The sequence below is a fragment of the Mastigoproctus giganteus genome, chromosome 2 (genome assembly GCF_048544385.1).
Source record: "Mastigoproctus giganteus isolate SK-2022 chromosome 2, ASM4854438v1, whole genome shotgun sequence".
Lineage (NCBI taxonomy): Eukaryota > Metazoa > Arthropoda > Arachnida > Uropygi > Thelyphonidae > Mastigoproctus > Mastigoproctus giganteus.
In genome coordinates, this window is record NC_143576.1 from 260,029,235 (window position 1) to 260,055,490 (window position 26,256).

General features: G+C 37.8%; 1 protein-coding gene across 3 annotated transcripts in view; it reads left to right on the forward strand.

Moving 5' to 3' along the window:
• Nucleotides 1-26,256, forward strand: part of UbcE2H (ubiquitin conjugating enzyme E2H) — a 191,234-nt gene that overhangs the window by 77,959 nt on the left and 87,019 nt on the right. For all 3 annotated transcript variants that reach the window (XM_090369123.1, XM_090369121.1, XM_090369122.1), the window contains 2 exons: nt 9,026-9,100; nt 20,144-20,183. In XM_090369123.1, the coding sequence (XP_090225249.1) occupies nt 9,026-9,100; nt 20,144-20,183 (115 nt within the window). The remainder of the gene's footprint in view (nt 1-9,025; nt 9,101-20,143; nt 20,184-26,256) is intronic.

Sequence of the window (26,256 nt, forward strand, 5' to 3'; positions counted from 1 at the left end):
TCTACCTCATTGTTTCAAATTCATCTGTTGTCTCTACCATTCTTCCAACTCCACTAATCACTTGGAGCTCTTTGAATTCCTCTCTTTGTAACTTGACTTTCTCCAGTTCAACTTTCCTAACAGTGATGTAATCGTCCTTGGGGATTTTAATGTTCACAACTCCAGCTGACTTCTGTTTTCCAGGCACACTGACCCAGCTGGTTGAGATGCTGAGGCTTTTGCAATTACTAATTACCTTGCACAGATTGTTCATTTACCTACAAGAATACCGGACAATCCTGACCATACAGCCAACACGCTTGATCTCTTTCTCACAAACAACCCTTCTAAGTACAGGGTTGAAGTGAGTGGTCCTTTATGCACCTCAGATCACAACTTGATGATTGTCTCTTCTCCAATGGAGCCTTTATCTCATGGCTATTCCCAACCTCGTGTTGTTTGGCATTAGAAGAATGCAAAATGGGATGACCTGCGAGATTTCTTTTCTTCTTTTCCTTCCTTGGATTACTGTTTAAGAACTTCTGATGTCAACGTTTGCTCAGATCATGTCAGTGAAATTATTCTTGTAGGAATCGAATCCTTTATTCTACACTCCACTTTAAAATCTCATCCTTTATCTAAACCTTGGTTTTCCTATAAATGTGCTAAGGCTGTTCAAGAGAAGAACGTTGCATATCGTAATTGGCTTGTTTTAAATTCTTCAGTTTCATTTTCAGCCTACACCAAAGCTTGCAACAATTGTAAAGCAGTTATTAATCAGTCTAGCTAAGAGTAGAAAACTTACTACTTGCCCTAATGGTAGCCGAGCATTCTGGTCTCTTGCCAAAGCTATTGACTGCAACTTTTGCTCATCTCTGCACCCACCTCTCTCAAAACCAGGTGGTTCTGGTGTCACTTTAGCCAAGAATAAAGCTGACCTGCTAGCATTCCATTTTTCTTCCAACTCATGGTTTAATAATCTTGGTAAAACACCTCCCACCATTCCCAACACGCTCCATTCAATGCCTCCTGTTGTCTTCCATCAAAAGGAAGTCAAAGATTTTGACGAATCTTGATGCTAAGAGAGCTCCAGGTCCTGATGGTATTTCTCTACTTGTTCTCAAAACCTGTGCTCCTGAACTTACTCCTGTTCTTTGCCACCTCTTTTCACTTTCTTATTCCAAAGGTTTTTTCCCTTCTGCTTGGAAATTAGCTCATATCCAGCTTGTTCCTAGAAAGGGTGACAAATCCCTTCCATCCAATTATCGTCCCATTGCAATTACTTCTATTCTTTCTAAAGAGATGGAGAAATCAATTAACCAATTCTTAAACTACCTAGAAACCTTCCATCTGATCAACAATGGCAGTATGGATTCCGTCAGTGTTGATCCACTGGTGATATTCTGGCTTATGTTACCCATTTATGGACAATTTCCATGGAAATGTTCGGTGAAATACAGGCAGTTGCACTTGACATCTCAAAGGCTTTCGATAATGTTTGGCATAAAGGTCTTCTAAACAATCTTCCATATTATGGTTTGTAAACTTTTTTTTTTTTTTTTTTTTGTAATTGGTTATTCAGTTTTTTCTCTGATGGTGATGGCAGATGGCTCTGTCTTCTAACTTCACCACTAATGCCCCCCCCCCCCCAAGGTTCAGTTCTTTCCCCCACTCTTTTCCTCTTGTATATTAATGACTGGAAATCTTATCCATAGTTTTGCTGATGATAGCACATTGCATTCCAATTTCCATTTTGAGAAGTCTTGCTCTGCTCAATCAGCTTCAACTTCTCGAATATCTGCTAACCAATTCCTTAAATGCCGATCTCCAGGTAATTCTCCAATGGGGCAGAGACAACTTAGTTGATTTCAATCCTTCTACAACTCAGTCTTGTCTTATATCTTGCCAAAAGGATTCTTCTGCTCCTATGCTTAATTTTGATGACACTCCGATTTCTAAGCAAGTTGATATATCTCTTTTGGGGATTACTCTGACTTCTAATCTCTCTTGGCACAAAACATCACATATTTCTTCCTCTGCATCTAAAAAACTTGGTTTTCTCTTTTGCTCTTGGTGTTACTTTTCTTTCTAACAGCTGTTCATTCTGTACAAATCGTAAATCTGCCCTACCATGGATTATTGTTCCCACATCTGGGTTGGTGCTGCCAAACGTCTCTCAGGCTTCTAGATTCCATTCAGAAGAGGGCAGTTAGGTTAATTAATGACTCCTCTCTAACAGTCTCTCAGCTAGCTGTCTCATAAACGTACTGTTTTTGCCACATGCCTTTTCTACAGATACTTCCAAAATTTATCCATTGGCTTCTATTATTCCCACTCTCTCTTTCAAAATAGTCCGAACATGTGCCACCACTAGCCAACATCCATTTACTGTCCAACTTAAAACTCACAGAACCAACTTTTCATCTTCTTCCTTTATTCGTTCAACTGCTGGTTTCTGGAACAACCTTCCTTTATACATATTTCCTGAAAATTACAGTCTTAAGAAGTTAAAGCAATGTCAACAAATATCTTCTTTCGTCTTCTCAACCTCCAGCCCAAGCACGGTACCAAGTACTATAGGTTCTAATACTTTGTGTTTGGGATTTTCATTAAAAAAAAAAAAAAAAAGATCAGATTCTAGTTCCTTGCATAATTTTCTGAAAATACATATTTTTTGTGGTCTACTTTTGATATAATTGACCATTTTAACTGCTTGATCAAGTAAAACTTTTAAATTGGGTACGATTGCCTTCACTACTAGAACTTCTCTGTGTAAAGAACAGTGTTGTAATAATATTTGAATCGTGTTGTTTGACTAAGTTTACAAATCCTTTTAATTATCGTCCGGTACAAATGCCGACACACTAGGGTGCCTCTGTAGCCAGGTGGGCAGGAGCAGCAATGCGTAGCCCGTGGTTCGAGCCAGAGGATACGGAAAGGTCAGGGAATGACCACCGCATATCCCCGGAGCAATATGGCTTTAGTTGTTAATGCTCCTAAAAACCAAATAACAACTGACACACAACTTCCATAATATACCACACTTTTGCAAACTCAGGATTTTGAGCTGAATGTCATCGTTCTTCTCTTTCTTGGTGATTCCCTTCTACTTTTGACTCTCTCTCTCTCTCTCTTCTGATTTTTAGACACAGAGAAGCATGTTCGTGAGGCAACAAGAGGGAGCAATACTCTTGATCTGATTATCAGTAGTGATTCTTCATGCATTAAGAATCTGAAGATAAATGAACCACTAGGTGGCAGTGATCACAGTGTGTTGAAGTGGGATTTACTCAAGGAGGTAACTACCATCAGAGGTAAAGGGAAGGGTTTTTGTTTTCGTAAAGGCAACAATGATGGTCTGAGACAATATTTAAATTCTATACAGTGGGACCAACTGATGATGTTACCAACAGCAAACTCAAAATGGGAAGCATTCAAGGAACTAATCTTGGAGGCTACCAGGCTTTACATACCAACTAAGAAATATTGTTCAAGGTTTAGGCCTAAATGGTTGTCAGATGAACTAATGAGACATGTGGCAGAGAAGAAAAATGCATGGGATACATACAAATTAATGGGTGACATGGAAGCCTATGATAGATATAAGTTGGTCTGTAACCAAGTCACAAAGGAGATTAGGCAGGCAAAGGCAGACTACGAAAAATCCTTGGCAAAGGATGCAAAGAAAAACAGAAAAGAGTTCTTTACATATTTAAACTCAAGAAGGAAAGGGATGAATCAGATTGGTCCACTGGATATTGATGGTTCAACAGTTGAGGATCCTGCTCAGGTGGCTAACAATCTAACCGAGTATTTTGCATCTACATTCACGCATGAGGAGTTATTCAGGAAGGAGAATGATGTTAAAGTAAACATTGGCAGTGAGCTGGATGATTTTGTAATAACTGAGAGGAAAGTGGAGGAGAGATTGTTGGGGATAAACATAAAAAAAAGGCACCTGGCGTGGATGGGATCTATCCAGTTATATTAAAGGAGGCAGCAAAGGAAGTAAGCAAACCCCTAGCCATAATTATGAGAGCTTCTTTGGACTCAGGGGAGGTACCCCTAGACTGGAGATGTGCAAATGTAACCCCAATTCACAAAGGAGGATCAAAGGCTGACACAAGTAATTATAGACCTGTAAGTTTAACTTCTGTTCCAGTAAAATTAATGGAGGCACTGGTTAAAGAAGCACTGCAGGATCATCTAGACAAGAATTCAGTTATAGCTCAGACGCAGCATGGTTTTGTTAAGGGCAGGTCTTGCCTGACCAATTTGATTGGATACTATGATGTGGTCACAAAAGAACTGGATGCAGGGAATAACTTTGATATTAGCATTAGTAGAGGCATTTGATGCAAGAAAGCAAGCTTATGCAGCATCAGCCAAAAAAAAAAAAAACACCCATTATATATTATATATTTGGATCTTAGAAAGGCTTTTGATACTGTTGCACATGGAAGACTGCTGCACAAATTGGAGCAGTGTGGCATTGGAGGCAAAGTGCTGCTATGGATAAGGAGATGGTTGAGTGGCAGAAGACAGAGAGTGGTAATCAATGGACACTGCTCAACGTGGACTAATGTTATTAGTGGAGTTCCTCACTGTTCAGTGTTGGGTCTGTTGTTGTTTTCGGTGTTTATGAGTGATATTGATGATGGGATATGAAGTTTAATGTCCAAGTTTGCAGATGATACAAAGGTTGGCAGGGTTGTTAAGGACACTACTGACGCTATGCTGCTGCAACAGGATCTGGAAAGGTTGAACAGATGGGCTGAGAGGTGGCAAATGAAGTTTAACATTGACAAATGTTAAGTACTACATATGGGAAACAGTAACCCCAGAGCAACGTATCAACTCTGCGGTACTACACTGACAGTGGTGGAGAATGAAAAGGACCTGGGGGTAATTGTGCAGGCAGATATGAAGTTCTCTGAGCAGTGCAGACGAGCTGCAAGAGTAGCTCATGGTGTCTTGTCAATGATATACAGGAATTTTTCTAGCAGGGATAAGGAGGTGATTGTTCCCTTGTATAAGGCAATGGTTAGGCCACATCTTGAGTACTGTATACAGGTCTGGAGGCCTCATTTCAAGAAGGATGTAGAGCTGCTGGAACGGGTACAGAGAAGGACAACAAGATTAGTGAATGGAACAAAGGGTTGCTCTTACGAAGAAAGGCTTAAGTTTTGCAAATTACAGAGTCTGGAGACTAGGCACCGGCGAGGTGATCTGATAGAGGTGTATAAGGCTTTGAATGGTTTGAGCATGCTTGATGCCAATGGGATTCTTCATCTTGCTCATAATAATCATCTCAGAGGGCATAAATTCAAATTGAGTAAGGACGGATGTCGGATAGATGTACGGAAATTTGCCTTTGGCCAGCGGGTGGTTGGTTGGTGAAACCGACTTCCATCACTTGTTGTTGAAGTTGATAGCCTAAACAAATTTAAAGCTCAACTGGACAGGTATTTCGAACGAACGGAGGGGTGAAATGGGAGTGGTGTGTTTTTTTTTTTTTTTGGCTGATGCTGAATAAGCTTGCTTTCTTGCATCATATGCCTCTACTAATGCTAATGATTTCCTTTCACTAAAAATTTATCCATCGCTTATAATTTCTAAAAAAATTAAAAGTTACTTCTAGAATGTACTAATACAGTTAATTGAAAATACCAGTTCTGTACGAATTAACTGAATGACTTTTTAGAGATATAAAAGTACTTTTAAAACACAAAGCAAATTTCTTACTATGCTGCTTTCAAGTTTCACTTATACAACTGCCCGGGTGCCTGGGAGTTTCTCAAATAATAAGAATGGCTGATTAAAGGTGAACAGATCTACTACTACTAGGAATCAAGGAAAGACAGTTGTAGGATAGATGTGCGGAAGTTTGCATTTAGCCAGCGGGTGGTTTATTGCTGGAACAAACTTCCATCTGTCATAGAAGTTGATAGCTTAAATAGATTCAAGGCAGAACTTGAGAAACATTTGGAGCAAGTGGATGGATGGGTGAAATAAGGGTTTTTTTTTTTTTTTTTTTTTGGCTGATGCTATATAAGCTTACTTTCTTGTATAATGTGCCTTTGCTAGTGATGTCACATTGACTGCTGGAAGGGACTGGGATCAGTGCAGTGTAAATAAATGATTTTTTTTATTTGAATTAATTTTTATTATAAAACTTGGATTTATTAATTTTTTTTTATTTGCATTTTCTACGGCACACCTGAAGCATACTCGCAGCATACAGATTGAGAAACACTGGTATAGGGTATATAGTTAAAGGATTAGGGAAAATATCTTTAGCAATACTTGAGGTTAAAAGATGTTGAATACTAGTAGGAGAAAAAGCAGTGAATAAAATAAGTGAGTAAAGTAAAAGTAATCTAAAAATTGGACTAAATATGAAGACAAGGTAGATAGTCTTCAGAAAAGTAGAGTAAAGAGTTGAAAAATACTCAAGCAGGCTCTTGGTAAATCCCTAACACCATAGCTTGGGGACACCTAGCTGAGTGAAGAATTAATAGAAATTAGGGTAAGTTATTAGTTGATGGAACCTGGAGGATCAGAATGAACTACTAACTGGACCATGTTATTCTGGGTGTGGACGTCATCAGATTTGTGAATAGCCAGAGACTTGCCTGGTTGGGACATAGGAGTAGTAGAGGCATACAATGCAAGAAAGCAAGCTTATGCAGCATCAGCCAAAAAAAAAAATCCATTTCACCCCGCCATTCAACGTATCAACTCTATGGTACAACACTGACAGTGGTAGAGAATGAAAGGGACTTGGGGGTGGTTGTGCAGGCAGATATGAAGTTCTCTGAGCAGTGCAGACGGGCTGCAAGAGTAGCTCATGGAGTATTGTCAATGATATACAGGAATTTTTCCAGCAGGGATAAGGAGGTGATTATTCCATTGTATAAGGCGATGGTCAGGCCACACCTAGAGTACTGTATACAGGTCTGGAGGCCTCATTTCAAGAAGGATGTAGAGCTGCTGGAACGAGTACAGAGAAGGGCAACAAGATTAGTGAATGGAACAAAGGGGTGCTCTTACGAAGAAAGGCTTAAGTTTTGCAAATTACAGTGTCTGGAGACTAGGCACCAGCGAGGTGATCTGATAGAGGTGTATAAAGCCTTGAATGGTTTAAGCATGCTCAATGCTGATGGGATTCTTCCTCTAGCTCAGAATAATCACCTGAGAGGGCATAAATTCAAATTGAGGAAAGACAGATGTAGGATAGACGTGAGGAAATTTGCCTTTAGCCAGCGGGTGGTTGATTGGTGGAACAGACTTCCATCCCTTGTGGTGGAGGTTGATAGCCTAAATAAGTTTAAGGCTCAGCTGGACAGGTATTTTGAACGAACAGAGGGGTGAAGTGGAAGTGGTTTTTTTTTTTTTTTTTTTTGGCTGATGCTGCATAAGCTTGCTTTCTTGCATCAAATGCCTCTACTAATGCTAATGCTTAATGCTAATTCATTCCAAATGCCTGTCCAGCTCAGCCTTAAATTTACTTAGGCTATTATTGAAAACAGATGACAGCAGAACAACTAAGAGTATAATGAAATGGAAACCTTCTGGGAGGAGGGCAAGAGGAAAACCACAGAAAAGATGAATGGACAATGTAGAAGAGTACTTAAAGATCATGAGAATAAGAAGTTGGACTTCTGGGAAGGGCTTATTGGTGGAACATTGGCGAGAGGGCTAAAACCCACCCTGGGTTATAATGCCAGAAGGGAAAGTTTTTACCACATACAAAGTTTTTCTGATTTAAAGCCAATGGAATAATTTTAATCTATAAAAGAATTTCAAAAAAAAAATTAACAGAAAATCAATTTTTGAAGTGAGACACTTTTTTTTTATTATTATTAAGAGAACATTATAAGAATAGGATATAGTTTTTAAAATATACTCAAAAAAAGCAGAAAGCATATAAAGTTTATGATCAGTTGTATATTTGATTGTTTAAATTTTGGAAAAAGTGTGTGTGTGTGTGTGTGTGTGTGTGTTAAGAGTATTGTAATATGAGTAGATCTTTAAACTTTTTTTTTTTTTCTTACATTTATTTTACTTCGAAGGTCTGGCCACCTACATTTCTTTATTTTTAATTGTGTGTATGCATGTACCCACACAAGGTGCAGCTAGAAAATTCCAAAAATGACACTTGATAAGTTAAAATTGAATTTGCCAGTTGTTTTCCTTTGTTCCCTTCAAAACAGTTCTCTTTGTAGCTCTACATGAAACTTTTCTTCTGCTATGATTGGCAATATTTGTGGTACTTGTTTACTGATATATAGACTTTTAATGCCCTCCATGTCACTGCAGAAACCTGAAATATGTCCCTTTCAGCGAAGTTTTTTTTTTTTACTTAGGAATAGAAAAGTCAGATGGAGCGAAATTGAGGAAATAGGAAGAGCCTCCATCTGAAGGATCAGTTTTCCCATCAAAAACTGCCTTGCTGGTAATTCAGTTTGAACTAGTGGGCTGTCGGTGTGACAAAATAATTGTCTGTCAAAAATTGTCTGTGCCACTTGACAAGCAACACTATACATTATCTGTAAGCTTCTTGTAATTATTCATAAATTTTTGGTGGTGTTTTCCTCACTTTATCCAGAAATTTTAGGTTCACACACTGTTCTATAAATTGTTTTACATTATTGAAGCAAGAACCCTTTAATGTTATGGAACACAATAAATGCAAAACTTATATTATACCCACTGTAAAGGCACTTTGTAGATTTTAGCAGAGTTTACCATGGCTAATAATGAAACTTTCTGAACAGCAATGTTCAACACCTTGATGTTGAATGTGCTGATCAACAGAGTAGTGAGACTAGGTTGTGAATAATATTTTTGGTGTTTGTAAAAATTCTTGTTGTTCAATGGAACAAAGTATATAGATACTTCAAGTAAAATATATATGCTTTAAAATGTCAATGTTAATACCATTAATCATTGCATTAGCTTTTGATATTTTGGAGCACATACTGAAAGCCAAAATTTTGTATTGAATCTGTTTATAAAATTTACTTTTATTTTCTATCTTCAGCACCATATGAGGGTGGCGTTTGGAAAGTAAGAGTCGATCTACCAGAGAAGTATCCTTTTAAATCTCCTTCTATAGGTGAGTTTTAACACCCTAAATAATTGGGTATTTATTGTATACTAAGTAGCACACACACACACACACACACACACACACACACACACACACACACACACACACACACACACACACACATTTTTTTCTTTCTCTCTCTTAAATGGACAGAGGAGGGGATTTGGATATATTTTAGTTATAAGGCTATTAATAATAAAGACCCTCAACATTGATATTCTAAGTTTCTCAGCATCTCAATGTTGATTGTCAACTCAATTCACAAGTTCATGGAACTAAACTTGTGCTTACTATGGAGAGATACCTGACCATTGTATAAGGCAATGGTCAGACCACACCTTGAGTACTGTATATAGGTATGAAGGCCTCATTTTAGGAAGGATGTAGAGTTGCTAGAAAGAGTGCAGAGAAGGGCAACAAGATTGGTGAGAGGAACAAAGGCTTAAATTCTGCAAGTTGCAGCATCTGGAGACTAGGCACCTGCAAGGTGATTTGATAGAGGTGTATAAGGCCTTGAATGGTTTGAGCAGGCTCAATGCTGATGGGATACTTCTGCTTGCTCAGATTAAGAACCTGGGGGGGCATAGATTCAAATTGAGGAAGTCAGTTGTAGAATAGATGTGCGGAAGTTTGCCTTTAGCCAGCAGGTAGTTGATTGCTGGAACAGACTTCCATCTGTTGTTGTGTAAGTTGATAAGTTGATAGCTTAAATAAATTTAAGGCTGAACTAGACAAACATTTGGAGTAACTGGATGGGTGAAATGGGAAGGGTTTTTTGGCTGATGCTGTATAAACTTGCTTTCTTGCATCATATGTCTCAACTAATGCTAAATGCTAAAAATGATACTGAGAAGGCTGGCCATTGTCAAATGAGAGTTATCCAAAAGTAATGCACAAAATCAATTAATTTAAAATGAATTTATTTTATAATACATATTATAAAAACCTTCAGCGTTAGTCTCCTTGACACCTTATATCCACTTCAGTGTTCAAGAAATTTTTTAATGCTGTTTAACTGTGCTGAATTTAAGCTATCGTGATGTTTTGGGTCATAGCTGCAATCAATGACTTGTAAAGTCAGCTTTGTCCATGCAATGGTTACTTGAGCTTGGGAAATAGATTGTAATCACAGACTTATATCAGGACTACAAGGGGGGGGGGTTGAGGTAGTGCTTCCCACTTGTAATTTGTGAAAACAAGCTGTACAGAATGTGCGATATGAGGCCACCTCATCATTGTCATACTTTGAGCACACCAGCTTCCGACATCTGTGAGCACTTCTGATGAATTTTCAGAATTTCTGATGAAATGTTGCATAGTAGTCTCTAGTTATTGATCTTCCAAGTGGCACATGATCAGAGGCAGTACTGCCCTCATAATCATAGGCAATTTGTTTCAACTTTGTTTCTGGCCACATTTAGAGGTGGGGAGACAGATTGATTTTTACACTGAGTTTTATTGTAACTTTAATTCAGATTCAAAGTTGTGTATCCATATTTCATCAATAGCAACAATGAATTCTAAAAATTCTTCACATTGTTGGAAATATTGTTGGAAATTCTTCACATTGTTGGAAACTTGCACAATTTCTGTGCACTTTGCTTGCTCATCTAATTGCAAATGTGAGATCCTTTGGGTGGCAACCTTTTATTTTTGTAACATCTTAGTTAAAAATTCATTGAATGGATGATTTCAGTATTCCAGAGTCATTATCTATTTCTTCAAGTCATACATCTATCGTCTTCCAAATGGTGGTAATAATGGATGCTGATGTATTGTCCATAGGTGCTATCAGTTTACCTGAGCATTGCTTGTCTTTATCACTAGTCTGACAAGTCATCACTAGTCTGACAAGACTTTTGAGATCAGTACGAAATCATGCTATGAACTACTGTTGACTTGCCACACGCATCCTGCAATAATTCATAAATTTGTCAGTGTTCAACCATGTAGAGTTTCAATTTTAATAAGACATCTCTGATCTGAAGAATATCAGCAACCATTTTTAAAAGCCTCTACACACATTCAGTGCAGGAATTTTGATTCAAGTGCACTTAGGTTAAACTTCAGATTATTATCCTGATAAGTGTCATTTGTACAACTGTATGGAACGAGGATAATCCCAAAAGTTGTGTGCAGTTTACATACTCTTTTTTTTTTTTTTATTTTTGCCACCACTGGTAGAATTGGTAACCTCACAATGGATAAAATAAAATAAACTGAGCTAGGAACTGTTATTTCTGTATACAGATCTGAATCTGCATTTAATACCACTATAAAGGAATTATATTGGTGGGAGGACTTCTCTAATCAATGCAAGGACACTTCTCTGATAATTTCTGTTTGTGACAAATTTAAAAACATCTGCATACACTTGCTGCATTGCAGACAATTCAGTCAGTATAAATGTTTTTGTGTGATGGCCTGTTATGAGAAACTGAGAAAGGGTGCTGTAGGGAGATGTTCCAGGATTCTCTGCACACATTTTCCATTAGGCTTGGAAATTGCACTGTAATCATCTTAATTATGGCTATAATTCTGATGTAATAAATTTTTTTTCCCTATCCACAAAATTGCTTGACTTAAAGAGCAGCAGCAGTATCCAGTACCCTACTGGAAAGAAGTTTTAAAGTTGTTGGAGCTGCTAATGCTCAAATTCTTTCACCTTATAGAACACAAGCTATATAAGTGGAGTGAATCAGGGAGTAAATATATATTCCTTGTGATTGTCTGGTTGCTCTAAAAGTTTAAGTAGTGCTATTATTATAATTTTTAAACAAAGTTGCACATATAAAAATGTTCAGTACTGTCATAAATTCTAGAACCTCTAATTACAATATTTAGTATATTCAGTGTCAGTGTTCTAACATTCAGTTCATCCAGCTATGATTTGTGGGATATTACTAGGTCAAAGTTAATACAATTTAATTCTATTACCCCCCCCCCTCTCTTCTTTGGCTTTGAATCTGGCACTTTGCAAGTTCAAACACTGCCTGTTTTGTTACCAATATTGCATGTTGTAATTATTACTCTGTAGTAGTAGTGGCATGTGATGCAAGAATGCAAGTGTATGAGCTTATGCATCATCAGCCAAAAAAATCACACCATTCCCTCCAAATACCAATGTCCAGTTCCTCCTTAAATTTATTCAACCTATCTACTTCCACGACAGATGAAAGTTCGTTCCAGCAATTAACCACCCACTGGCTAAAGGCAAATTTCTGCACATCTATTCTACATCTGTCTTTTCTTAATTCGAATTTATGCCCCCTTAGGTTCGTAATCCGAACAAGTGGAAGGACCCCCATCAGAATTCAGCGTGCTCAACCCATTCAAGGCCTTATACACCTCAATCAGATCACCGTGCAGGTGCCTAGTCTCCAGCCACTGCAATTTGCAGAACTTGAGCTCTCTTGGTAAGAGGATCCTTCATTCCCCTCACCAATCTTGTTGCCCTTCTCTGTACACGCTCAAGCAAATCGACATCCTTCCTAAAATGAGGCCTCCTAACCTGTACGCAGTATTCCAGGTGTGGCCTGACCATTGTCTTATACAGAGGGACAATCACCTCCTTTTCCCTGCTAGCAACCCTTACCAAATGCAGCTTGCTTGATTAACCTGCTGTAATGTTGTCTCTTTTGATATCAGCAGGGAACAAAGTCATTAAAGTTGATTGTAAACTGCACTATTCTAATATTCAAGCTATATAAAAATGGCTATAACCTATGAATAATGTATGGGATCAAAGAATGCAGTGGAAGAAAAACTTCAAATTAAGCACTCAACAAAAGTTGTCTATCTTTTAACTCCTAATACTAATCTTCATTTGTTTCTAAACAGCAAAGTAGTGAAAGTAAAAGTAGTAGTGAAGGTAGTAAAAGAAGAAGTAGTAGTAGAAGCATGTGATGCAAGAAAGCAAGCATATGAGCTTATGTAGCACCAAACCAAAAAAAAAAAAAAAAAACACAACAATTTCACACATCCATTCCCTATAAAAGTTTGAAGAGTTCCTCCTTAAATTTATTTAAGCTATCAACTTTCACAACAGATGGAAGCTTGTTCCAGTAATCAACTACACTAAAGACAAATTTCCATGCATCTATTCTATGTCTTTCCTCAATTTGAATTTATGCCCCCTCAGGTTCATAATCTGAGCAAGTGGAAGAATCCTGTCAGAATTGAGCTTGCTCAACCCATTCAAAGCCTTATACACCTCAATCAGATCACTTCGCAGGTGCCTATTCTCCAGATGCTACAATTCGCAGAACTTAAGCCTTTCTTGGTATGAGGACCCCTTAGTTCCCTTCACCAATCTCATTGCTCGTCTCTATACTTGTTCCAGCAGCTCTACATCCTTCTTAAAATGAAGCCTCCATACCTGTATGCAGTACTCGAGGTGTGGCCTGACCATTGCCTTATAAGATGGAACAAATGCCTCCTTATCCCTGCTAGCAAAATTCCTGTATAGTAAAATTTCTGAACAGTCTGCACTGTTCAGAAAACTTCATATCTCACTGCAAAATTACCCGCAAGTCCTTTTCATTCTGCACTACTCTGAGTGTTGTACCACCCAGTTGGTATGTTACTCTGGCGTTACTGCTCTATATATATATATATATATATATGCAGTAGTTTACAGTTGTCAATATTAAACTTCAGTTGCCACCTCTCAGGCCATCTGCTCAACTTTTCCAGATCCTGTTGCAGTAGTGTACTATCATTACTATCACTAATAATCCTATCAACCTTTGTATCATCTGCAAACTTAGACATTAACCCTAATATGCCTTCATCAATATCATTGATAAATACAGAAACAACAATGAGGCCCAACACTGAACCCTGGGGCACTAATAACATTAGTCTACAACGAACAGTGTCTATTGATTATCACTCTGTCTTCTCCCACTCAACCATCCTTTTATCTGGTATAGCAACTTGCACTCAATGCCATACTGCTCCAATTTGTACAGTATCAAAAGCTTTCCTATCCATGTGCAACAGTATCAAAAGCTTTCCTAAAATCCAAGTATATGATATCAAAATTATTTTTTTGCTTCCACTTCCTTTGTGACCACATCATTAGTATCCAATCAAATTTGTTAGACAGGACTTCCCCTTAACAAACCCATGCTGTGCCTGAACTTTATAACCACAGTTTTGTCTAGATGATCCTGCATTGCTTCTTTCAACAGTGACTCCATTATTTTCCCTGGAACACAAGTTAAACTAATAGGTCTGTAATTACTTTTGTCATCCTTTGATCCTTCTTTGTGAACTGGGTACATATTTGCACATCTCCAGTCCATGGGGACTTCCCCTGAGTACAAGGAAGCTTCCATAATTATGGCTGAGTTTGCTTACTTCCTTTACTGCATACTTTAATATAACTGGATAGATCCCATCCTCCTCATGTGCCTTTATGTTCAATTTCAATAATTTATCCACCACTTTGCTATCAGTTATTACAAAATCATTTTGCTCACTGCCAGAGGTTAAACTTTTGGTTTCCACTTTCCAAAAGACCTCATGTGTGTGAATGTAGATGTAAAATACTCATTCAGTTTGTTAGCTTCCTCAGCAGATTCATCAACAATCGAACCATCTATGTCAAGTGGACCTATTTGATTCACGCCCTTACTTTTAGAGTTTACATAATTAAAGAAGTCTTTACTGTTTTTCTTTGCATACTTTTTTTGCCAAAGATTTCTTGTAATCTGCCTTTGCTGTAATGTTGCCTCTTTTGATATTAGCAGGGAACAAAGTCATTAAAGTTGATTGTAAACTGCACTATTCTAATATTCAAGCTATATAAAAATGGCTATGACCTATGAATAATGTATGGGATCAAAGAATGCAGTGGAAGAAAAACTTCAAATTAAGCACTCAACAAAAGTTGCCTATCTTTTAGCTTAAAGATAGACAACTTTTGTCTAGCTTTAAGCTACATGCTATTACTTGCAGAACATTTACCTAACATCCTTTGTGACTTGATTAGAGACTCTTCATAGGCATCTGTGCCTCCTGATAATTTATATGCATCCCATGTGTTTTTCTTCTCTGTCACGAGTCTCATTAGTTCATCTGACATCCATGTTTGTCTAAACCTTGGACAGTATTTCTTATTTGGTATGAAAATCCTAGTAGCTTGCAAGATTAATTCCTTGAATGCTTCCCATTTAGAATTTGCTTTTGATAACATCATCAGTTGGTCCCACTGTATAGAATTTAAAAACCTCTGAGACCACTGTAGTCACCTTTCCAGAACCAAAAACCCTTCCCATTACCTCTGAATGTTGTAATATCTTAAGTAATAAGTTGTAATAAATAAATCCCATATCAGTACACTGTGATCACTGCCACCTAGTGGTTCCTTTATTTGCAGATTCTTAATGCATGAAGAATTACTGCTGATAATCAGATCAAGTATATTACTCCCTCTCAAACATGCTGCTGTAGAAAATCATCATCCAATAAATCCACAAGTCTTGCTAGTGTGTGAGTGACCAACCCACAAGTTCCAGTCTATATCATTATAATACAGTCTGATTTCCTGGCTCACTCTTTCTCTGTATAGTTGTTCATTGTACTCATCAGAGTCATTAGGCCTGTAACATACTCCTACTCTCAACTTGGTTTCCAAGTGCTTATATTGCACCAAACTGACTCAACACTTCACTGTTCACCCATGTCAACAGATATTCACCCATGTTTACAAAATCTACTTATTTGGATTTTGTAGTTTCCTAACTACCAGCATCACCCCCTATCTATCACCCCGTCTATCCTGCCTGTACACATTGTGCCCCCCCACCCAAATTCCAATTTTGCTTTCCTTATATCTGTGTGGCACCATGTCTCTAATAACCCAACATCAGCCTTTGATGTCTTCACCAGCACCTCAAATCCACTAAATTTATTTTCTATACTCCTAGCAATGGTGTACATGCAAGTATACATGCACCTGTTCTTACTCAGTTATCTTAACACAGCCCACTTATTTACTTTTTCACGATGACTCCCAGCAGTTCCTGAAATCCCCAGCAACTTGCTTTTCAGGCTTCTGCTCATTCCAATAGAAGCAGTGCAAGAATTACTTCCACCTCTGCCTGCAGTTACTGTTAATTAGTCTGAATTGTCCAAGCTAGCAGTTTTCTGACCCACTTAACATTGCCTCAAAAGCATTAGCAAATATTCTTTCTCCCTTTCTATTTAAGTGTATACCATCCTTGTAGAAGCATTCTCTCCTGTTAACAAGCATGGACCCTGCTGAGAAACATTCTACCCCTTGGGCCTTGCACAATCTCTCCAGGGCCGAATTGATCGACAAGGCTCTCATTATATACTCCCTCCTATTGTGTCTGGGCAGAATTGCAGACCTTAATTGGTCCGTGAATTCCCCCCAAGCTAGCAGGTTTCCGACCCACTTAACATTGCCTCAATAGCATCAGCAAATATTCTGATGAAATAGAAAGGGAGGAAATATTCTTGCTCCCTTTCTATTTAAGTGTATGCCATCCTTTTAGAAACAATCTCTCTTGTTAACAAGCGCAGACCATGCTGAGAAACATTCTATCCAATGAACCTTGCACAGTCTCTCCAGGGCCGAATTGATTGACATGGTTCCCATATACTCTCTCTCCTATCGTGTCTGGGCAGAATTGCAGACACTTTCCAATTTAACCCTAACTCATGACTTTTTCCTTCATTAACATCATCTGAATCTTCTGTGGATTTCTCCTTCTTGGGAATACTCTCCCTTGAACTTTATGCTTTTGCCACTGTCATAAAATGTTTTAAATGTTTACTGAATTAAATGTTTCCTGCAAGGCATTTTTAATAAGACTGCGAAGTGCTTCCGTTGTGGCTCTGCAAGCATCCTTGTCTGAAACTTCGTGTCAGACAACGATGCTTGCAGAGCATTTTAGTGTACATGCAATTACTTGCAGAGCATAACTTAGTGTACATGCAATTATACATGCACCTGTTTTTACTGTTAGTTACCTTAACACAACCCATGTATTAACTTGTTTCATGATGACTCCCAGTAGCCCTTGAAAAGCCTTTAGCTGTCCAATGTATTCTCTTAATAATTAAAGATTATGTCAGCAGTAAATAATCTTTACTCCTCCATTTAAACACAACACTCATTCCATTTGATTTTTAACAGAATCAAGCTAACTTCTTATACACATTCACTGAGTAAATAAAAATTGCAGGAAAATGCCTCTATTTATATTCTAACCTTCTTTAATATACCTGATTATTTATCGATGTAAAGTGTGAATATTCACAACATAAAATTAACAACTATTTCCTTTTTTTTTTTTTTATCTACTCTGACTTAACTCTTAAGCTTGCCTTCTATATCTCCATGCTGTTTATCTCTATGGACAGGTAGCAGTCAATTCTGTAAACTGAGAGCTAGTGTTAAACAGTGTATGAGAAACATAAATATTGTGTGTGTGTGTGTGTGTGTGTGTGTGTGTGTGTGTGTGTGTGTGTGTGTGTGTGTGTGTGTGTGTGTGTGAATAACAGTATGATTTATATTTACAAGATTATGTTCAACAAGATAGTTACAACTCATCTAAAGATGAGTTGTAAAACTAATTTGAAAATAATTATTAATTAGACAATTCTTTGTTGATTAACTACAGCTATAGCACAAGCACACATTGAAAAATGGTGTATATTACAACATGAAGTAATGATATATGTATAAATAGTACATAAATTAATGAGATAGCTGAACAGTACAACAGCTATCTCCCCATCTTCAAGAGAAGAAAGTTCATTGAAGTGATTTGGTTGGTATGAGATAGTTTTAAACATGATTCATCTTTTACTCAAGCTAACTTGCAAAAAATGCAAATAACCAGCAGTATCTCTTGTTAGAAATGTGATATCTATTTAGAATAGTCAATTTATTCTATTCTAGGAAAACTGCTTACTATTCTTTCTGAAGTCATATTTCCAGTGATAAGCAGCTTTTTTGCAAATTTATTGAAAATGTAGGAGTCGTGAGGAATTTCTATTAGGTTAGTCACATTGCAATTTGACTTGTAGAAGGGGGTTCTATGGCTTAACCAGTTATAAGCATGATATGGCATTAGCAGAGGCATTTGATGCAAGAAAGCAAGCTTATGCAGCATCAGCCAAAAAAAAAAAAAAAAAAACCCACTTCCACTTCACCCCTCTGTTCGTTCAAAATACCTGTCCAGCTGAGCCTTAAACTTATTTAGGCTATCAACCTCCACGACAAGGGATGGAAGTCTGTTCCACCAACCAACCACCCGCTGGCTAAAGGCAAATTTCCGCACGCTATCCTACATCTGTCTTTCCTCAATTTGAATTTATGCCCTCTCAGGTGATTATTCTGAGCTAGAGGAAGAATCCCATCAGCATTGAGCATGCTCAAACCATTCAAGGCTTTATACACCTCTATCAGATCATCTCGCTGGTGCCTAGTCTCCAGACACTGTAATTTGCAAAACTTAAGCCTTTCTTCGTAAGAGCACCCCTTTGTTCCATTCACTAATCTTGTTGCCCTTCTCTGTACTCGTTCCAGCAGCTCTACATCCTTCTTGAAATGAGGCCTCCAGACCTGTATACAGTACTCTTGGTGTGGCCTGACCATTGCCTTATACAAGGGAATAATCACCTCCTTATCCCTGCTGGAAAAATTCCTGTATTATCATTGACAATACTCCATGAGCTACTCTTGCAGCCCGTCTGCACTGCTCAGAGAACTTCATATCTGCCTGCACAACCACCCCCAAGTCCCTTTCATTCTCTACCACTGTCAGTGTAGTACCACAGAGCTGATACGTTGCTCTGGGGTTGCTGTTTCCCATGTGTAGTACTTTACATTTGTCAATGTTAAACTTCATTTGCCACCTCTCAGCCCATCTGTTCAACCTTTCCAGATCCTGTTGCAGCAGCATAGTGTCAGTAGTGTCCTTGACAACCCTGCCAACCTTCGTATCGTCTGCAGACTTGGACATTAAGCTTGATATACCATCATCAATATCATTTATAAATACAGAAAACAATAATGGACCCAACATTGAACCCTGAGGGACTCCACTAATAACATTAGTCCACGATGAGCAGTGTCCATTGATTAAGATAGAAGAGTTAATTGATTAAGTGTCCAATGATTAAGATAGAAGAGTTAATTATCTCATTTGTTTTTATATTTAAATTATATAGTCCAAATTTTTGGGATAAACTACAGTTCTATAGTGAAAAATGGTCTGGATCTGCTCCAGACTCATAAGCATGGCTCCTTATGTTCAATCCATCTTTCTTGTATGGTATTATTTAAATCTTTATGCTAAAAAAAAAAAAAAAAAGTTACATTTTGTTGTTAGTAAATTATATTACATAAATTTTATGGTTATGCCAATTGTCATGCAGTCTTGGGAGCAAACATTCTTATTTTTTGGAACCTGTCCTGTATATCTGTTGGAGCAATTTCCAACAGATATATAGATATGTACAAACTACTTTGCAGGAGTGCATAGTGGTTATAATTTGAAAATTGTACTGATCTCTGCATTCAATATATTATTATTATGGCCACAGGTCTGCTTCTGCCACTGGATAGACCAAAGGGTCCTGAAGCAGGAAATTAAATTGGAGAGCACACAACTTTCTGTTTATTCCAATGTCTATATTGAAATAAGTGCTCAGTACTTCATAATACATTTTGAGTAATCTCTATATTCAAACAAAATGTAAGGCCTGTGTTGCTATTCATGGCATATATTTTATCTGCCAACCAAAAACTGGTAGTCACACTGTTTTCTTATCAGTAATACCCCATAAAAGAAAAAATCTTAAATGAATCACACTAAATCTGGAACCTAAAACATGAAATATTTTTACCATATTAAGCTCTAGATAAGTGTCTGGCCATTTTTGTTGTATAGCTTATCCAATGCTAGTCTGATTTAATAATGACGAATAGCATTTTAATTTGTAGCTCTTATCTCTTTCAAATTTATAGTAGTGTTTTTAATGTTTTTATAATTTTATTCTTTCTAGGATTTATGAACAAGATCTACCATCCTAATATTGATGAAGTGTAAGTAGATTATCCTAATATTTACTGTAACTGGTGGTTCAAATTTATATATTAACCCTGCAATGGGAATAGCAAAAAAAAAAAAAAAAAAAAGTCACAGGCAGGCATGGTGTTACATAACATATGTTATTTTTGAGAAAGGCAAGAAATAATTTAAAATGATGTACTTGTATTATTTCTGTATTCTGACATATTTGTGCTTATTAGCCAATATGTCAAAATAAAAAAAAATAATAATAATAATAAATACCTACCAGTCAGCTCTTCTGATTTCATCATACATTTCAATAATTTGGGCAATATTTAACTAACAATAAAATAACATTGTATCTGCATCATTTTTAAAATATGCAGATACAGTATGTTATTTTGTTCAATTGAACTACTGAATTTCATGATACACACTTTGAAAGCCAATGTTTGGTGGCTCTGCTCGTGTTTAGCCCAAATATAGTGATAATGTAACAATATATGTTTACTTTCATTTGTGTTAGCAACAGCATAATGTTCTATGTGCATTTCAATCATTTAACCAGGTACAAAATTCTTCGTTTAATGTGTAGGGGAAGTATTCTTCACCATTTAATGCCTTACCATCCATGCATTGTCTCTTTGCTGTTTATTGCCAGTACTTTGCATGGTTGTGAAGTTTAGGTATAGCTTATAACAGTCAGGATTTAATATTAAAAAGTTGTTAGGGTTACTTCATATACAATGTCAGATGAGAAAAATGTCTTAACAAAAATTTAGGGACATATTCCCCCTCCATAAAAAAAAGTATCTGAACATCCCTTTTTCATAGGCTATTGAACCTTCCTGGATAAACAAGCAACTTAGACCAGCATATAAGGGTGTGTGTGAGCCATAAGTTCTTGTCATAGCATGTAGAGCTGAGTTGGCAGATTTCAAGAAGAATGTTATTGTCAGATGTCACATTTCTGGCTTGTCGATTTGTGCAGTTGCTATCAGCCTACACTTATCAAAGTCAATCATCAGTAATGTTATCATAAAATGGAATTGTGACAGTACCACCGTCAAATGATATGTCAAAATAGAAAGACCACATAAGCTCACTCCATGTGACCAGAAAGTACTTGGCAGAGTAGTTTGACAACCTAATTGGACATCCCTACAAAACATCAACCAGAAGTTTAAGACAGCAAAAAGGATAGAGGTCTATATGAATACTGTGTACAGAGCTATGCAATCTGTTTTCATGGATGATATGTAAGCTGATCATCAACCACAATCAGCCTTGCCTTATATGGTGCAACCAATGCTGTCATTGGTCCATAGAACAATGGAAATATTTCTGGGGAGTGACCAATCTTGTTAGACCCTGTCCTGATCAGATGGGTGTGGGGGGGAATCCTAGAGAATATCTGCTGCCAGAATGCATTACCAAAATTAAGTTCAAAGGAGGTGGGATTATAGTATGAGGATTTTTCTCATGGTATGGCCTAGGATCTTTGATCCATGAACTTCACTGTTTACGTACTTCAATGTTTATGTTAAATTGTCGATGTTTTGGACAATTTCACATTCCTTATGATGTGACAGTTCTTAGTACAGATCTGTGCTTTGTTTCAACAGGTTAATGTCTCATGCTATGTTGCCAGTGCTGTCAAATGGTTCATAGCTGTGAATGTACAAAGCTGGAATAGTGCTGCAGAGTCCTGATTTGACCCTCATATGGAATGCCTATAAGATCAACTGGAACATTGGGTGAGGACCAGACCAACCTATCCCACATCAGTAGCTCAAACTGGTCACTGTTCTGTAGGAAGAATGGAATATATCTGCTTTCTTTCTTCATTCATTGGTTGAAAGCCTACCCATTAGGGTAGAATGTATTCTAGTGGCCAAAGGGAGACACTCACTATGCAGCTCTGATAAAGAGAAAGGCTTTTGCTTTTGTAACGGTGACTACAGTGGTCTCTGGAGATGTGCGAATGTATCTTCCATTCATAAAGGGAGATCAAAAGGTGATGTGAATAATTACAGACCTGTTAGCTTAACATGTGTTTCAGTGAAATAATGGAGTCACTTGTTAAAATAGTAATTCAGAACCATCTAAGTAGGAATGCAGCTGTACTTCAATTGCAGCATCAGTTTGTTAAGGGGAAATCCTGTCTGGCCAATTTGATGGGATACTATGATACAGTCACAAAGGAACTGGATGCAAAAAATAATTATGATATCATATACTTGGATTTCAGAAAGGCTTTTGATATTTTTGCCCATAAAAGACTGCTGTGTTAATGGGAGCAATGTGGCATTAAGGGGAAGTTACTGCTATAGTTAAAAGGATGTTTAAGTGGAAGAAGACAAGAGTGGTTATCAATGGGTACTGCTCTTCGTGGAATGTTATTAGTGGACTCCCTTAGGGTTCAGTGCCTGGGCCCATTGTTGTTTTCAATATAATTATTCATAATATTGATAAAGGTGTATCAGGCTTAATATCAAAGTTTATAGATGATACGAAGGTTAGGGAGGGTAAATGACAGTAATCAGGGTGAGTTACTGCAACAATATCTAGGAAAATTGGGTTGATGGGCTGAGAAATGGCAGTTGAAGCTTAACATTGATAAATGTTAATAAACATAACACTATTTATAACATTGGCTTGTGTATTGTGTAATTATTATGAATATGAATATTCCCAACCCCAGAGTTCTATTTGAAGATTGACAAATGCAAGGTACTGCATATGGGTAACAGTAATCCCAGAGTAACTTATCAACTGTGTGGCGCTACACTCAGGGCAGTGGAAAATGAAAAAACCCAAGGATCATTGGGCAGTCAAATATGAAATTCTTTCAGCAGTGTAGACAGGCTGCCAGTACAGCTCATAGGGTTTTGTCAAGAAATTTTGCTAGCAGGGATGAGGAGGTGATTATCCCTTTGTACGCAGCTATGGTTAGGCTGCATCTTTTGTATTTTATATAGGTCTTGAGGCCTCAGTTAGGTAATATGTAGAATTGCTGGAACAGGTAAAGAGAAGGGTAACCAGATTTGAAAGGAATGAAAAGGGTGATCTTACCTAGAAGGCTTCAGTTCTTCAAATCGCAGCTTCTGGAGAGTGTGCACCTGTGGCATGATCTGATTGAGTAAGCTGAATGTGAGTGGCATTCTTGCTCTTGCTGAGACATGCCTACACATGAGGGGGCTTAAATTTAAATTGAAGGATATTTGCAAGATAGAAGTACAGAAGTTTGCATTCAGCCAGTGCTGCAACAGGCTTCCATCTGTTGTGGAAGTGGATGGTTTGAATAAATTCAAGAAAGAACTAGACAAATTCTTATAGAGTATGGATGTAGGACTTTTTTTTTTTTAAGTGGCAGTGATGTCAGTGTGAAACCAATGCCTAAATACTTGGTGGGTAGTGTATATCAGGCATGTACCCCTATATTTTGAAGTTAAAAAAAGGGAAGTTTCCAGTTTGTGTTTATGCTATACATGAGAAATGTGATGGTGCTCACCATGTCAATAGGTGTAAGATACATTCATGACATCAAGAATGCAAAAAGAACTTTTGTATTTTTCTTTCTTGACTTTTATCATAAATTATGATAGGCATGTTTACATAATTGAATTCTGATGAAGATTTAACTTACAGCAGTTTTTGTGTGCATATAGTTACTATATGTAACTGTATAATGTACAATTGTGTATACTTATATATAGAATCCAAATATTACAGAGTTTTTAAATTGTAAAAAATATAAAATTATATAAGTGTTACATATAGAACTGGAGGTATTTACATTACACTATAACTTATCCAATTTGGACATATATATATATATATATATATATATATATATATATATATATATATATATATATATTTGAATAAGGTTTGAAATAATTGAAAACCGAATCTTACATAAAAAAGGGGTAAAGCATTTTCCTGTACATGACGCTCGAGATATGAACTTAAGTGAGAATAATGATTGAAAAATAAATAAAAATTCCAGCCGCATGGCAAGACAGAAGAGCGAAAATTGTGAAATTATACATAACGATCAAACCAACAGGATGGGAAGAGAATAAAATTATTGCAGCAGAAACTCTCGAAAATAATTTAAAAAGTCTAAATACAAAGATAATAAAATATAATCAATTAAATTGAATAGCTAATTAAATGAAATTTAACGGACCTGACGGGCACCAGGTCCAAATAAAATAAAACAGAAATAGACTGACCATTATGCCCCATCTCAACAGAGTATCATAAGGCCAATAATGGTCAGGGAATTGCTGCATTTTGATCATTAGGCAAATCGCCGCAAAGGCGAATCGATCGAAAGATCAGTCCCCCATCCAATCCCCAGATTGAACCGCCAATGCACAAGACTTGAAGAGCGGTGGTTCTGAGCAGCAAAAATTAAAAATAGGACAAACATCATACACCACAGGCATCTCTCATATTGTGGAGATATACTTCACAACTGTTTTATCATCATTACATCACTTGGGTACCCACCCACCCACCGAAGAAGGGCCAAATAGCCCTGAAACGGTGCCATCTGGGTGGTGGTATCCACTGAGAATAAGTAACAACAGTCTTCTCCTTCAGGTGAAGCGTTACTTATTCGAAGTAGTGTAATGTCATGGCAACTCGTCGTGAAGGTATTCACAATATGAGATGTAACTTAAACGATGCCGCTATTGCAAATTTGCTAATCTATAATTGGCTGTGTATAAATGATGCAAGTGCACTAAAATATACATAGTCTAACCCTTTCACAGCTTGAGGCATATAAGCCCTTAATGCATTAGATACCTTTACAGTTTGTTTTGTACTAGTACCTTTTAAGTGTGTGCATGCACGATCAGTGAATTATGACCACCTGCCTAATACTGTGTTGGACCCCTGTTTGCCCAGATAACAGCTGCTATTTGCCTAGGCATTGACTCCACTAGATGTCTGAAGACATCGTAAGGATGTGTAGCCATTCTGCCTTGCAAGGCTTTCCAGTGTCAGAGCAGCTGATGGCTGTGGGTCCATATGCCTCACTTCCCATTCCAAAGCATCCCACAGGTGTTCAAATTTGCCTGACCTCAATCCAATTGAAGGCCAATCAAAATATCTTCACTGTGTTCCTCGAATCACTAGTGCTCAGTGCTGGCCCACTGACACAGTGCATTTTTGTCTTGGAGGATCCAGTTTCTGTCTGGGAAAAATTTAACACGGCAGGGTGCTTATGGTCTCCTAAGAGTCTGCTGGTAGACTTCACCAGTGAAACTGTGCATATGCTCCAGGGGTCCTAGTTTTTGTTAGCAAAACATGCTCCATATTAAGTAACCACTACCACATGCCAGCATAGTGGGCACTGTCACTATGGGTCCTGGACTCATTTTGCTTGCACCACACATGAAGGCATCTTTTGGCGTGTTGCACGAGGTATTTGGATTTATCTGACCAGCACACTCATTTCCAGTGTCCACCCATGTTGTTGACATCACAGCTTTTGCTGTCAATGATGTTTAGGGTCTCTTGGTTCAGCTGCTGTAGAACCCCCCCCCCATACATCTGAGTGGGTGCCTCCGTAGCCAGGTGGGAAGGAGCAGCAGTGCATAGCATATGCTTCTTGATTAGATCGGTGTTTGAGCCCGTCACCACCAAATACGGAGGATGCAGAAAGGTCAGGGAATGACCACCGCATATCCCCGGAGCAATATGGCCTTAGTTGCTAATGCTCCTAAAAACCAAATAACAAACAGACAAGAAGAACAGTGCCCATGGAAAAATATCTGTAGAAGAGGCATGCAGCAAGAAACACTGTCTATGAGACAGTGAGTGGAGAGACTGTTAGAGATGAATCATTAATTAATCTAACTGCCCTCTTCTGGGTGCCTCCGTAGCCAGGTGGGTAGGAGCAGCAGTGCGTAGCACACGCTTCTTGATTAGACCGGAGTTCAAGCCCATCACCACCAAATACGGAGGATGTAGAAAGGTCAGGGAATGACCACCGCATATCCTGGAGCAATAGGGCCTTAGTTGCTAATGCTCCAAAAAACCAAACCAACCAACCAACCCTCTTCTGAATGGAATCAAGAAGTCTGA